Source organism: Fringilla coelebs, assembly GCF_963513975.1.
Source record: "Fringilla coelebs genome assembly, chromosome: 24".
NCBI classification, from domain to species: Eukaryota; Metazoa; Chordata; class Aves; order Passeriformes; family Fringillidae; genus Fringilla; species Fringilla coelebs.
The window spans coordinates 5,962,808-5,975,629 of record NC_140050.1 but is presented as its reverse complement, the minus strand read 5'-3'; the positions used below and the strand labels follow the sequence as shown (position 1 = coordinate 5,975,629).

General features: G+C 66.2%; 1 protein-coding gene across 2 annotated transcripts; it reads left to right on the top strand.

The window, feature by feature from the left end:
* Window positions 1–1,177: 1,177 nt before the first annotated feature.
* GTPBP3 (GTP binding protein 3, mitochondrial) lies at window positions 1,178–11,943 on the top strand (the record flags this gene model as incomplete). Of its 2 annotated transcripts, XM_084221075.1 has the most annotated exons (11): window positions 1,178–1,222; window positions 1,658–1,785; window positions 1,849–1,866; window positions 2,389–2,589; window positions 3,775–3,861; window positions 4,749–4,951; window positions 6,345–6,417; window positions 7,360–7,503; window positions 9,001–9,166; window positions 9,899–10,546; window positions 11,700–11,943. In XM_084221075.1, exons 1-11 carry the CDS (start codon window positions 1,185–1,187, stop codon window positions 11,941–11,943), a joined length of 1,950 nt encoding a protein of 649 aa, XP_084077201.1. In that variant the 5' UTR covers window positions 1,178–1,184. The 2 variants fall into 2 exon arrangements, with proteins under 2 accessions (XP_084077201.1, XP_084077200.1); XM_084221074.1 differs by having other exon boundaries at window positions 1,658–2,589.
* Window positions 11,944–12,822: the final 879 nt, after the last annotated feature.

Below are 12,822 nucleotides of genomic sequence, written 5' to 3'. Positions count from 1 at the left end.
TCCCGGTACCCCCTCGGTGTCACCCGGTGCTCCCTCGGTGTCGCCCCCCCCCATTTCGGTGTCCCCAAGTGCCACCCCTCGTGTCCCCTCCGTGTCCCCCGGTGCCCCCCGGTGCCCCCCACTCCAGCGGTGTCCCCAAGTGCCACCCCTCGTGTCCCCCCGGTGCCCCCCCGTATCCCCCGGTGCCCCCTCGGTGTCCCCCCCCCATTTCGATGTCCCCAAATGCCACCCCTCGTGTCCCCCCCGTGTCCCCCGGTGCCCCCCCCGGTGCCCCCCCCGCCCGCTGAGGCCCCTCCCGGTAACCCGAGCAGGGCGAGCGCTGCCCGGTGACATTTGGGGTGACCCCCCCGCCCCCAGAGCGGCCCCCCCAGCACGGGGGGAGCCCCTAAAACCCCCCCGGACCCCCCTAAAGCCCCCCCGGACCCCCCTAAAGCCCCCCCCGAACCCCCAACATAACAACAACAACAACCGATCACAGATTTATACGCTTTAAATTGTAGTTAAATAAATGGAAATATTTTTATACTTTATATTTATATCGAAATAATATATATTTAATATAAAACTGATATTAAATTATATTAAAAATATATTATTTATATCTATAACAATATAAATGTAATATACTTAAATTTATATTTATTTAACTTAACCATATTCTCCATAGATTATTCTTTTATAAGGGGTAGCTGCATATTCATAGCAATAAATATAAATAAAAATAAATTAATTAAAAATATAAAAATATAAAAATATAAAAATATAAACGTAAAGCAAATAGCCAAGCACCCCAGCGCCGGATTTTTTCCCCTTTTATCCCTTAATGAAATTTATAATTTTTTTAGATTTTATTTCAATATAAATTGATATAAATTTTATAACAATTTAAATCGTGTTTCTCACCGGAACCGGGCGGAACCGCGGGGTTCGCGTGGCTTCACAAGGGCGCCGCCATCTTTGCAAGTTGACCAATCAGAAGCCGCGTTTTACCCTTAGCCCCGCCCATCGTTGTGTGTTGACCAATAGCGTGCGACAATAGGCGGGGGCGCTGAGGCCGGTGCGGAGGTTACGCCGGCTGTTAACCAATCAGAAGCGGGATTTCATTGATAACCACGCCCCCTCGGTGGGTTTGGCCAATGGCGTGCGGCGGTGGGCGGGGCCAGGCGGGCGCGGGGAGGGCAGCGATGGCGCTGAGCGGGGCCGTGAGGGCGGCGAGGGGCAGGTGAGGGGACGGGGGGGACAGAGGGACAGCGGGGACAGGGGGGACAGGGGGACAGCGGGGACAGAGCGGGACACGGGCATGGGGCGGAACGGGATGGGGAAGGCGAGGTTTGGGGGTACCTGAGGGGAGAATTACCTGGGGAGGGGGCTCACCTGGGGAGGGGGCCAAGGGGAGGGGAGCCACCTGGGGAGGGGTCTCACCTGTGAGGGGGGTCCATGGGGAGGGGTCTCACCTGGGGAGGGGGTCCATGGGGAGGGGGTCCCACTTGAGGAGGGGTCTCACCTGTGAAGAGGGTTCATGGGGAGGGGTCTCACCTGGGGAGGGGGTCTCACCTGTGAAAAGAGGGTCTCACCTGGGGAGGGGTCCCACGGGGGTCGCGCCCCCTCCGTGCCCACCCGAGTAGTGCCCATAACGCCCCCTCCCCCAATTCCCCAGGTGTGCCCGGGCGCTGAGCTCGGCGGTGCCCCGTGCGGCGGTGACAGGTGACACCTGGGGCAGAGGTGACACAGGTGGCACAGGCCGCACCTGGCGCACAGGTGGCACAGGTGACACAGGTGACACAGGTGGCACCTGGCGCACAGGTGGCACAGGTGGCTCAGGTGGCCCAGGTGACACCCGGCGCCCAGGTGGCCCAGGTGGCCCTGGTGGCCCAGGTGGCACAGGTGACACCTGGGGCACAGGTGGCACAGGTGGCCCCCGGGGCTCAGGTGGCACCTGGCGCACAGGTGGCCCAGGTGACACAGGTGGCCCCTGTGGCCCCAGTGGCTCAGGTGACACCTGGGGCACAGGTGGCACAGGTGACACCTGGGGCACAGGTGGCACCTGGTGCACAGGTGACACCTGGAGCACAGGTGGCTCAGGTGGCTCCTGGGGCACAGGTGGCACAGGTGGCCCAGGTGACACCCGGCGCCCAGGTGGCCCCTGTGGCCCCGGTGGCCCAGGTGACACCCAGCGCCCAGGTGACACAGGTGGCCCAGGTGACACCCGTGGCTCAGGTGGCCCCCGGCGCCCAGGTGTCACAGGTGGCCCAGGTGACACCTGGAGCACAGGTGGCACAGGTGGCCCCCGGGGCTCAGGTGGCCCAGGTGTCACAGGTGGCCCCGGTGGCCCCAGTGACACAGGTGGCCCCGGTGGCCCCAGTGACACAGGTGGCCCAGGTGACACAGGTGCCACCATCTTCGCGCTGTGCTCGGCGCCGGGGCGCTGCGGCGTGGCGGTGATCCGTGCCAGCGGGCCGGGCAGCGGCGCCGCCCTGCGCAGCCTGGCCGGGACCCCCCAGCCCCCCCCCCGCAGGATGGCCCTGAGGCGCATCCGGGACCCCCAGAGCGCAGAGACCCTCGACAGGGGGCTGGTGGTGTGGTTCCCAGGTGGGACAGGGACAGGGGGACAGGGGGATGGGGACAGGGACAGGGACAGGGGGATGGGAACAGGGACAGGGGGCTGGTGGTGTGGTTCCCAGGTGGGACAGGGGGACAGCATGGGGACAGGGACAGGGGGATGGGGACAGGGGGATGGGGGTGTGGTTCCCAGGTGGGACAGGGGACAGGGACAGGGGGACAGGGACAGGGGGATGGGGGTGTGGTTCCCAGGTGGGACAGGGGGACAGCAGGACAGGGGGACAGGGACAGGGGGATGGGGGTGTGGTTCCCAGGTGGGACAGGGACAGGGACAGGGGGACAGGGACAGGGGGATGGGGGTGTGGTTCCCAGGTGGGACAGGGACAGGGGGACAGGGACAGGGGGACAGGGACAGGGGGATGGGGGTGTGGTTCCCAGGTGGGACAGGGACAGGGGGACATGGTGGGGACAGGGACAGGGGGCTGGGGGTGTGGTTCCCTGGTGGGACAGGGACAGGGGGACAGGATGGGGACAGGGACAGGGGGCTGGGGGTGTGGTTCCCAGGTGGGACAGGGACAGGGACAGGGTGGGGACAGGGACAGGGGGACAGGGACAGGGGGATGGGGGTGTGGTTCCCAGGTGGGACAGGGACAGGGGGACAGGATGGGGACAGGGGGATGGGGACAGGGACAGGGGGCTGGTGGTGTGGTTCCCAGGTGGGACATGGGGGGAACAGGGTGGGGACAGGGGGATGGGGACAGGGGGATGGGAACAGGGTGGGGACAGGGCTGGTGGTGTGGTTCCCAGGTTGGACAGGGGGGACAGGGTGGGGACGGGGCAGAGACATGGGGATGGGGACAGGGTGGGGACATGGAATGGGTTTGGGACACAGGCTGGGGTTGGAGACACGAGGATGGGTTCATGGGGATGGGGACAGGGGATGGAGACAGGGGATGGGGTTGGGGACGTGGGCTGGGGACACGGGGGTGGGGATGGGGACACAGGATGGGCACAGGGTGGGGACATGGGATGGAGTTTGGGGGGCATGAATTGGGGTTTGGGGGCACAGTTGTGGGGTTGGGGATATGGGGTTGGGTTTGTGGGGCATGAATTAAGGTTTGGGGACACGGGGCTGGGGTTTGGGGACACGGGGCTGGGGTTTGGGGACACGGGGCTGGCAGCTGGGGGTGCCCACCCAGCCCCCTGTGCCCCCAGGGCCCCACAGCTTCACCGGGGAGGACTGTGCCGAGCTGCACGTGCACGGGGGGCCCGCCGTGGTCAGCGGGGTGCTGCAGGCCCTGGGTGAGCCCCGACCCCCCTGACCCTGCTCCTGACCCCCTGACCCGGCTCCTGACCCCCTGACCCTGCTCCATCCCATCCTGACCCTGCTCCATCCCTCCTGTCCCTGCTCCATCCCATCCTGTCCCTATTCCATCCCTCCCCTCTGAGCTCCCGGGGGTCCCTCCCTCTCCCCCCGCCCCATTTCCCCATTTTCCCTGTCCCATTCCCCCTCCCCCGGTCTCCCAGGGGTCCCTCCCTCTCCCCCCACCCCATTTCCCCATTTCCCCTCCCCCCGGACTCCCGGGGGTCCCTCCTGCTCCCCCCACCCCATTTCCCCATTTCCCCTGTCCCATTCCCCCTCCCCCCCGGTCTCCCGGCTGTCCCTCCCTCCCTCTCCCCCTGCCCCATTTCCCCATTCCCCCTCCCCCGGTCTCCCGGGTGTCCCTCCCGCTCCCCCCGCCCCATTTCCCCATTTCCCCATTTCCCCATTCCCCCCGGTCTCCCGGGTGTCCCTCCCTCTCCCCCCGCCCCATTTCCCCATTTCCCCCGCCCCATTTCCCCTGTCCCATTCCCCCTCCCCCGGTCTCCCGGGGGTCCCTCCCTCTCCCCCCGCCCCATTTCCCCATTTCCCCATTCCCCCTCCCCCGGTCTCCCGGGTGTCCCTCCCTCTCCCCCCGCCCCATTTCCCCATTCCCCCTCCCCCGGTCTCCCGGGTGTCCCTCCCTCTCCCCCCGCCCCATTTCCCCATTCCCCCTCCCCCGGTCTCCCGGGTGTCCCTCCCTCTCCCCCCGCCCCATTTCCCCATTCCCCCTCCCCCAGTCTCCCGGGAGTCCCTCCCTCTCCCCCCGCCCCGTCCCCGTTCCCGTCCCCGCTCCATTCCCGTGTCCCGGTGTCCCCGGTGTCCCCAGGCCGCCTGCCGGGGCTGCGTCCTGCCGAGCCGGGCGAGTTCACGCGCCGGGCGTTTGCCCACGGCAAGCTGGACCTGACGGCGGCCGAGGGGCTGCGGGACCTGATCGGGGCCGAGACGGAGGCGCAGCGGCGCCAGGCCCTGCGGCAGATGGACGGCGAGCTGGGCCGGCTCTACCAGCGCTGGAGCCACGCCCTCACACAGGTGCGCTCACCTGCGGGGCCGCCCGGCCCTCCGCGCTGGCTACCGAGCCCGTGGGGTGGCTACCGAGCCCTGTGGGGTGGCTGCTGAGCCCTCCCCGGTGGTCACTGACCCCTCCCCAGTGGCTACCGAGCCCTGTGGGGTGGCCACTGAGCCCGGTAGGGTGGCTGCCGAGCCCGTGGGGTGGCTACCGAGCCCTCCCTGGTGGCCACTGAGCCCTCCCCGGTGGCTACCGAGCCCTGTGGGGTGGCTACCGAGCCCTCCTGTGTGGCTACCAACCCCTCCTGGCTTGCTACCGAGCCCTCCCCGGTGGCCACCGAGCCCTCCTAGGTTGCTACTGAGCCCTCCCCGGTGGCCACTGAGCCCTCCCTGGTGGCTACCGAGCCCTGTGGGGTGGTTACTGACCCCTCCCCGGTGGCTACCAAGCCCTCCCCGGTGGCTACCGAGCCCTCCCCACTGGCCACCGACCCCTCCCCGGTGGCTACCGAGCCCTCCCCGCTGGCTACTGAGCCCTCCTGGGTTGCTACCAGACCCTCCCCAGTGGCTACCGAGCCCTTCCCAGTGGCTACCGAGCCCCGGGGGGTGGCTACCGAGCCCTCCCTGCTGGCTACCGAGTTCTCCTGGGTGGCTACCGAGGCCTCCCTGGTGGCTACCAAGTCCTCCTGTGTGGCTACCGAGCCCTCCCAGCTGGCCACTGAGCCCTGTGGGGTGGCTACTGAGTCTTCTGGCTTGCTACCGAGCCCTTCCCAGTGGCCACCGACCCCTCCCCGGTGGCTACCAAGCCCTCTCCTGTGGCCGCTGAGTCCTGTGGGGTGGCCACTGAGCCCTCCCCGGTGGCCACTGACCCCTCCCCAGTGGCCACTGACCTCTCCCCGGTGGCCACTGAGCCCTCCTGGGTTGCTACCGAGCTCCCCAGTGGCCACTGACCCCTCCCTAGGGGTCACCGACCCCTCCCCGGTGGCCACCCTGTCCTCCCCGGTGGCCACCGACCCCTCCCCAGTGGCCACCGACCCCTCCCCGGTGGCCACCGACCCCTCCCCGGTGGTCACCGACCCCTCCCCGGTGGCCACCAACCCCTCCCCGGTGGTCACCACCCCTCCCCGGTGGCCACCGACCCCTCCCTGGTGGCCACCGATCCCTCCTTGCTGGCCACCCCGTCCTCCTCGGTGGCCACCGACCCCTCCCCGGTGGTCACCCCGCCCTCCCCGGTGGCCACCGACCCCTCCCCGGTGGTCACCGACCCCTTCCCAGTGGCCACCGACCCCTCCCTAGTGGCCACCAACCCCTCCCCGGTGGCCACCAACCCCTCCCCGGTGGTCACCGACCCCTCCCCGGTGGCCACCAGCCCTCCCCGGTGGCCAGCAGAGCAGCTCAGGGTGACTCCCACCCCCTGCAGGCGCTCGCCCACCTGGAGGCCTACATCGACTTCAGCGAGGATGACAACGTGGAGGAAGAGGTTCTGAGCCGAGGTGAGCCCTGCCACGGCTGTGTCCCCACGGTGGCACTCTGGCAATGGGGACACCCGGGGGTTTGTCCCATCCAGCCACTCCAGGTCCGTGTTTGTCCCCCTGGCTGGGACGTGGCCTTTTCTGTCCTGGGGCTTTTATCCCAAATTTGGGGATCAGGACCCGGCGTCACTCCCGGTGTTTCTCCCCAGTCTGGGGCTCGGGCCCCACTGTCCCCAGACAGGCTGTCCCCACCATGTCCCCACTGTCCCCAGATGGGCTGTCCCCACCGTGTCCCCATTGCTGTCCCTGCTGTCCCTGCCATGTCCCCATTGCTGTCCCTGCTGTCCCTGCCGTGTCCCCACTGTCCCCAGACAGGCTGTCCCCACTGTGTCCCCATTGCTGTCCCTGCTGTCCCTGCCATGTCCCCATTGCTGTCCCCAGATGGGCTGTCCCCACCATGTCCCCACTGTCCCCAGACGGGCTGTCCCCACCGTGTCCCCACTGTCCCCAGACGGGCTGTCCCCATCATGTCCCCATTGCTATCCCCAGCTGGGCTGTCCCCACCATGTCCCTGCTGTCCCCGCCGTGTCCCCAGTGCTGTCCCTGCTGTCCCCACCATGTCCCCACTGTCCCTGCCGTGTGCCCGGTGCTGTCCCCAACCGTGCTGTCCCCGCCGTGTCCCCACCGTGTCCCCGGTGCTGTCCCCGCTGTCCCTGCCGTGTCCCCACCGTGTCCCCATTCCTGTCCCCGCTGTCCCCGCCGTGTCCCCATTGCTGTCCCCGCCGTGTCCCCACTGTGTCCCCATTGCTGTCCCCACCGTGTCCCCGGTGCTGTCCCCGCCGTGTCCCCACTGTGTCCCCATTGCTGTCCCCACCGTGTCCCCGGTGCTGTCCCCGCCGTGTCCCCGCGCTGTCCCCGCTGTCCCCGCCGTGTCCCCATGGCTGTCCCCCCGTGTCCCCGCAGTGCGTGTCACCGTGCGGGCGCTGCTGCAGGAGCTCCGGGGCCACCTGCGGGACGGGCGCCGGGGGGAGCTGCTGCGGGGGGGGGTCCGGGCCGTCATCGCCGGCCCCCCCAACGTGGGCAAGAGCAGCCTGCTCAACCTGCTCTGTGAGTGGGGTGGGGGGTCCAGAGGAGCCACTGCCACTGTCCCCAGGCCTGGTGTCACCTGGGGAGGGGAGGGGTTGGGGTAATTCCCAAAATTCCAGAGGGAATCATACCCACTGTCCCCAGGCCTGGTGTCACCTGGGGAGGGGACAGGGCATGGAGGGGTTGGGATAATCCCTAAAATCCCACAGGGAGCCACCCCCAGTGTCCCCAGGCCATCGTGTCACCTGGGGTGGGGACCGGGTGGGAGGGGTTGGGATAATCCCTAAAATCCCACAGGGAGCCACCCCCAGTGTCCCCAGGGTCACCCACAGCAGGGACTGGGTGTGGAGGGGTTGGGATAATCCCCAAAATCCCACAGGGAGCCATTCCCACTGTCCCCGGGCCTGGTGTCACCTGGGGAGGGGACTGGGCGTGGAGGGGTCCCAAAATCCCACAGGGAGCCACTGCCACTGCCCCCAGGCCTGGTGTCACCTGGGGTGGGGACGGGGTGGGAGGGGTTGGGATAATCCCCAAAATCCCACAGGGAGCCACTCCCACTGTCCCCGGGCCTGGTGTCACCTGGGGAGGGGACCGGGTGGGAGGGGTTGGGAGCCATTCCCAGTGTCCCCAGCCCATCGTGTCACCCATGGGTGTGGAGGGGTTGGGATAATTCCCAAAATTCCAGAGGGAATCATTCCCACTGTCCCCAGGGTCACCCACAGCAGGGACTGGGTGTGGAGGGGTTGGGGTAATCCCTAAAATCCCACAGGGAGCCACTGCCACTGTCCCCAGGCCTGGTGTCACCTGGGGAGGGGACCGGGCTTGGAGGGATTGGGATAATCTCCAAAATCCCACAGGGAGCCACCCCCAGTGTCCCCAAGCCATTGTGTCACCCAGGGGTGTGGAAGGGATGAGAGAATTCCCAAAATTCCAGAGGAAGCCATTCCCGATGTCCCCAGGGTCACCCACGGGCATGGAGGGGTCGGGATCATTCCCAAAATCCCCCAGGGACCATTCCTGATGTCCCCAAGTCACCCACAGGCCTGGAGGGTTGGGATAAATCCCCAAATCCCACAGGGGCCATTCCTGATGTCCCCAAGGCCATCGTGTCACCCACGGTCCTGGAGGTCCCAGGACCATTCCCAGCTGTCCCCAGCCCCTCTCCCGCTGTCCCCAGGACCGTCCCCAGCTGTCCCCAGCCCCTCTCCCGCTGTCCCCAGCCCCTCTCCCGCTGTCCCCAGCCCCTCTCCCGCTGTCCCCAGGACTGTCCCCAGCTGTCCCCAGCCCCTCTCCCGCTGTCCCCAGCCCCTCTCCCGCTGTCCCCAGGACTGTCCCCAGCTGTCCCCAGCCCCTCTCCCGCTGTCCCCAGCCCCTCTCCCGCTGTCCCCAGGACCATTCCCAGCTGTCCCCAGCCCCTCTCCCGCTGTCCCCAGGCCCATTCCCAGCTGTCCCCAGCCCCTCTCCCGCTGTCCCCAGCCCCTCTCCCGCTGTCCCCAGCCCCTCTCCCGCTGTCCCCAGGCCGCCGCCCGGCCGCCATCGTGTCCCCCATGGCGGGCACCACGCGGGACGTGCTGGAGGTGGCGCTGGACATCGGGGGGTACCCGCTGCTGCTCAGTGACACCGCGGGGCTGCGCCGGGCCAGCGACCCCGTGGAGCGCGAGGGCGTGGCCCGAGCCCGCGACCGGTGAGCCCCTTTGGGGCATTTTTGGGCGTTTTGGGGGATTTTGGGGGCATTTTGGGGCGTTTTGGGGCATTTCGGGGCGTTTTGGGGTATTTCAGGGCATTTCAGGGCATTTCAGGGCGTTTTGGGGCATTTCAGGGCATTTCACAGCGTTTCGGGGCTTTTTGGGGCGTTTCAGGGTGTTTTGGGGCATTTTGGGGCATTTGGGGGTGTTTTGGGGTATTTCGGGGTATTTTGGGGCATTTCGAGGTATTTCAGGGCATTTCAGGGCGTTTCAGGGCGTTTTGGAGCATTTTGGGGCGTTTTGGGGCATTTCGAGGTATTTCAGGGCGTTTTGGGGCGTTTTGGGGTGTTTTGGGGCATTTTGGGACGTTTTGGGGCATTTCAGGGCATTTTGGGGCGTTTTGGGGCATTTTGGGTCTTTTCGGGGCATTTTGGGGCATGTTGGGGTGTTTTGGGGCGTTTCGAGGCATTTTGGGGCATTTCAGGGCATTTTGGGGCTTTTGGGGGCATTTCGGGGCCTTTTTGGGCATTTTGGAGCTTTTTGGGGCATTTCGGGGCATTTCAGGGCCTTTCAGGGCATTTTGGGGCATTTCAGGGCGTTTTGGGGCATTTCAGGGCATTTGGGGGCATTTCAGGGCGTTTCAGGGTGTTTTGGGGCGTTTCAGGGTGTTTTGGAGTGTCCCCTCAGCTCAGCCCCGAAGGTGACACCGCCCTCTCTGTGTGTGTCCCCAGGTTGTGCCAGGCCGACCTGGTGCTGGCTGTCCTGGATGCCACCTCGGTGTCCCCCACGCCGGTGGCCCTGGGGGCGGCGCTGGCCGAGCTGGGGGCGCCCCCGGGCACCCCCTGCGTGCTGGTGCTCAACAAGGCCGACCTGCTGGGGGGGCACGGGGGGTCCCCGAGTGCCACCAGTGCCCAGGGACCCCCTGTCACCCCCCTGTCCTGTGGGGTGTCCCCAAGTGCCACCAGTGCCCCGGCGGGACCCCCTGCCACCACCCTGTCCTGTGGGGTGTCCCCAAGTGCCACCAGTGCCCAGGGACTCCCTGTCACCACCCTGTCCTCTGGGGAGTCCCCCAGTGCCCAGGGACCCCCTGTCACCCCCTTGTCCTGTGGGGTGTCCCCAAGTGCCACCAGTGCCCCGGCGGGACCCCCTGCCACCACCCTGTCCTGTGGGGTGTCCCCCAGTGCCCCGGGACCCCCTGTCACCCCCCTGTCCTGTGGGGGGTCCCCAAGTGCCCCGGGACCCCCTGTCACCCCCCTGTCCTGCGGGGGGTCCCCCGGTGCCACCGCAGCCCAGGGTCCCCCTGTCACCCTGCTGTCCTGCAAGACGGGCGAGGGGCTGGAGGCGCTGCTGGAGGTGCTGACGCAGCAGCTGGCGCAGCTGTGAGTCGGGGGGATCCCAAACCCTCGTCCTGGATTTGGGGCTGGCTGATCCCCCTTTCCCTGGCTGATCCCCCCTTCCCTGGCTGATCCCCCCTTCCCTGGCTGATCCCCCTTTCCCTGGCTGATCCCTCTTTCCATTCCCAATCCCCTTTTCCATTCCTGATCCCCCTTTCCATGGCTGATCCCTTTCCCGTCCCTGATCCCCTTCTCCATTCCTGATCCCCTTTTCCCTGCCTGATCTCTTTCCTGTTCCCAATCCCCTTTTCCCTCCCCAATCCCGTTCCCATTCCCATTCCCGATCCTGTTCCCAATCCCTGTTCCCATTCCCAATCCCCGTTCCCAATCCCGTTCCCAATCCCAATCCCGGTTCCCGATCCCAATCCCGATCCCCATTCCCAATCCCGATCCCTGTTCCCGATCCCCATTCCTGATCCCAATCCCGATCCCCGTTCACAATCCTGTTCCCAATCCCAATCCCCGTTCCTGCTCCCCGTTCCCAATCCCGTTCCCATTCCCAATCCCCATCCCCAATCCAATTCCCAATCCCCATTCCTGTTCCCAATCCCCGTTCCCGTTCCTGTCCCCAATCCCAATCCCCATTCCTGTCCCCGATCCCGGTTCCCGTTCCCGTTCCCAATCCCCAGTCCCATCCCCGATCCCGATCCCCGTTCCCATTCCCGTTCCCAATCCCCATTCCCGTTCCCAATCCCCAATCCCATTCCCAATCCTGTTCCCGTTCCCATTCCCGTTCCCAATCCCCATTCCCAATGCTGTTCCCAATCCCGTTCCCAATCCCCGTTCCCAATCCGCATTCCCATCCCCATTCCCGTTCCCAATCCCATTCCCGTTCCTAATCCCCATTCCCGTTCCTAATCCCCATTCCCGTTCCTAATCCCCATTCCCGTTCCTAATCCCCATTCCCGTTCCCAACCCCGTTCCCATTCCCAATCCCCAATCCCGTTCCCAATCCCCGTTCCCAATCCCCATCCCTGTTCCCGTTCCCAATCCCGGTTCCCATCCCCGTTCCCAATCCCCGATCCCCATCCCGGTTCCCATTCCCGTCCCCAATCCCAATCCCTGTTCCCCGTTCCCCATTCCCAATCCCCTATCCCCGTTCCCATCCCCGTCCCCAATCCGGTCCCGGTTCCCGCAGGTGCGGCGATCCGCTGCTGGGCTCTCCCATCCTGACGCGGGCCCGCCACAGCCGCCACCTCGGGGCGTGCGCGGCGGCGCTGCAGCGCTTCGGGGACCTCGGCGACAGCGGCGACAGCGGCGACCTGGCGCTGGCGGCCGAGCAGCTGCGGCTGGCGCGGCGGGAGCTGGGCAGGATCACGGGCCACGTGGGCGCCGAGGACATCCTGGATGTCATTTTTAGGGACTTTTGTGTGGGAAAGTGACGGCGGCGCCGCGTGGGGCGTGGCGGTGTCACGCCATTAAACCTTGGTGGCTTTGCTGTTGTCACCTCGCTGGTGGTCGTGTCTGGGAGTGTCCCAACCCCAAAATGTGGGGGAAAAAAAAAAAACTCTGGGAAAAATCCCAGTTTGTGACCAGGGGGACAAACGAGGAGCTGGAAGGGGAAAAGCCACCCCCGGTGTCGCCATCCCCAGTGTGACACGGGGCGTGTCCCTGTGCCACCCCCGGTGTCGCCATCCCCAGTGTGACACGGGGCGTGTCCCTGTGCCACCCCCGGTGTCCCCATCCCCATTGTGACACGGGGTGCGTCGCTGTGCCACCCCCCCGACCCCGAGGATTCGGCGTGGGGGGTTTGGGACCCCCGGGATCCCCCCCAATCCACGGAACTCCCCCCAAGCCGTGGCAGATGTGGGGTGCTGCTGCTGCTCTGCCACCCCGAAAATGGTGACATCTCTTGGGGACACCCCCGTGTGCCACCCCCGTGTGCCACCACCCAGCCGGGAGCTCGGGAAGCACCTGGTGCTCCGAGATTATCCATGGAGGAATTCCAGGAAATCCTCTGGCAGTGCCTGAGGCCCCCCCCGGCCCTTCGGGGGCTGTGAGACTTTGTCACCTTTGTCACCTCTGTCACCACGGCCCCACCCTGGGGTTAAGGGAGGGGGGGAGGTGGCAGTGCCACCCTTGGAGGGGTGGCAGGAGGTGGCAGCGCCCTTCTCCCGGCAGGGACACGGCTTGGGGAGGGGGGGACACTTGGGATGGGGAAAGGGACAAGGGACACTCCGGGAGGGCTCGGTGGCGCCTGGCGTGCGGGCAGGGGCGGCGGGGCAGGAAAAGGATTTTCCACAGGAAACGCGGCCGTAAAT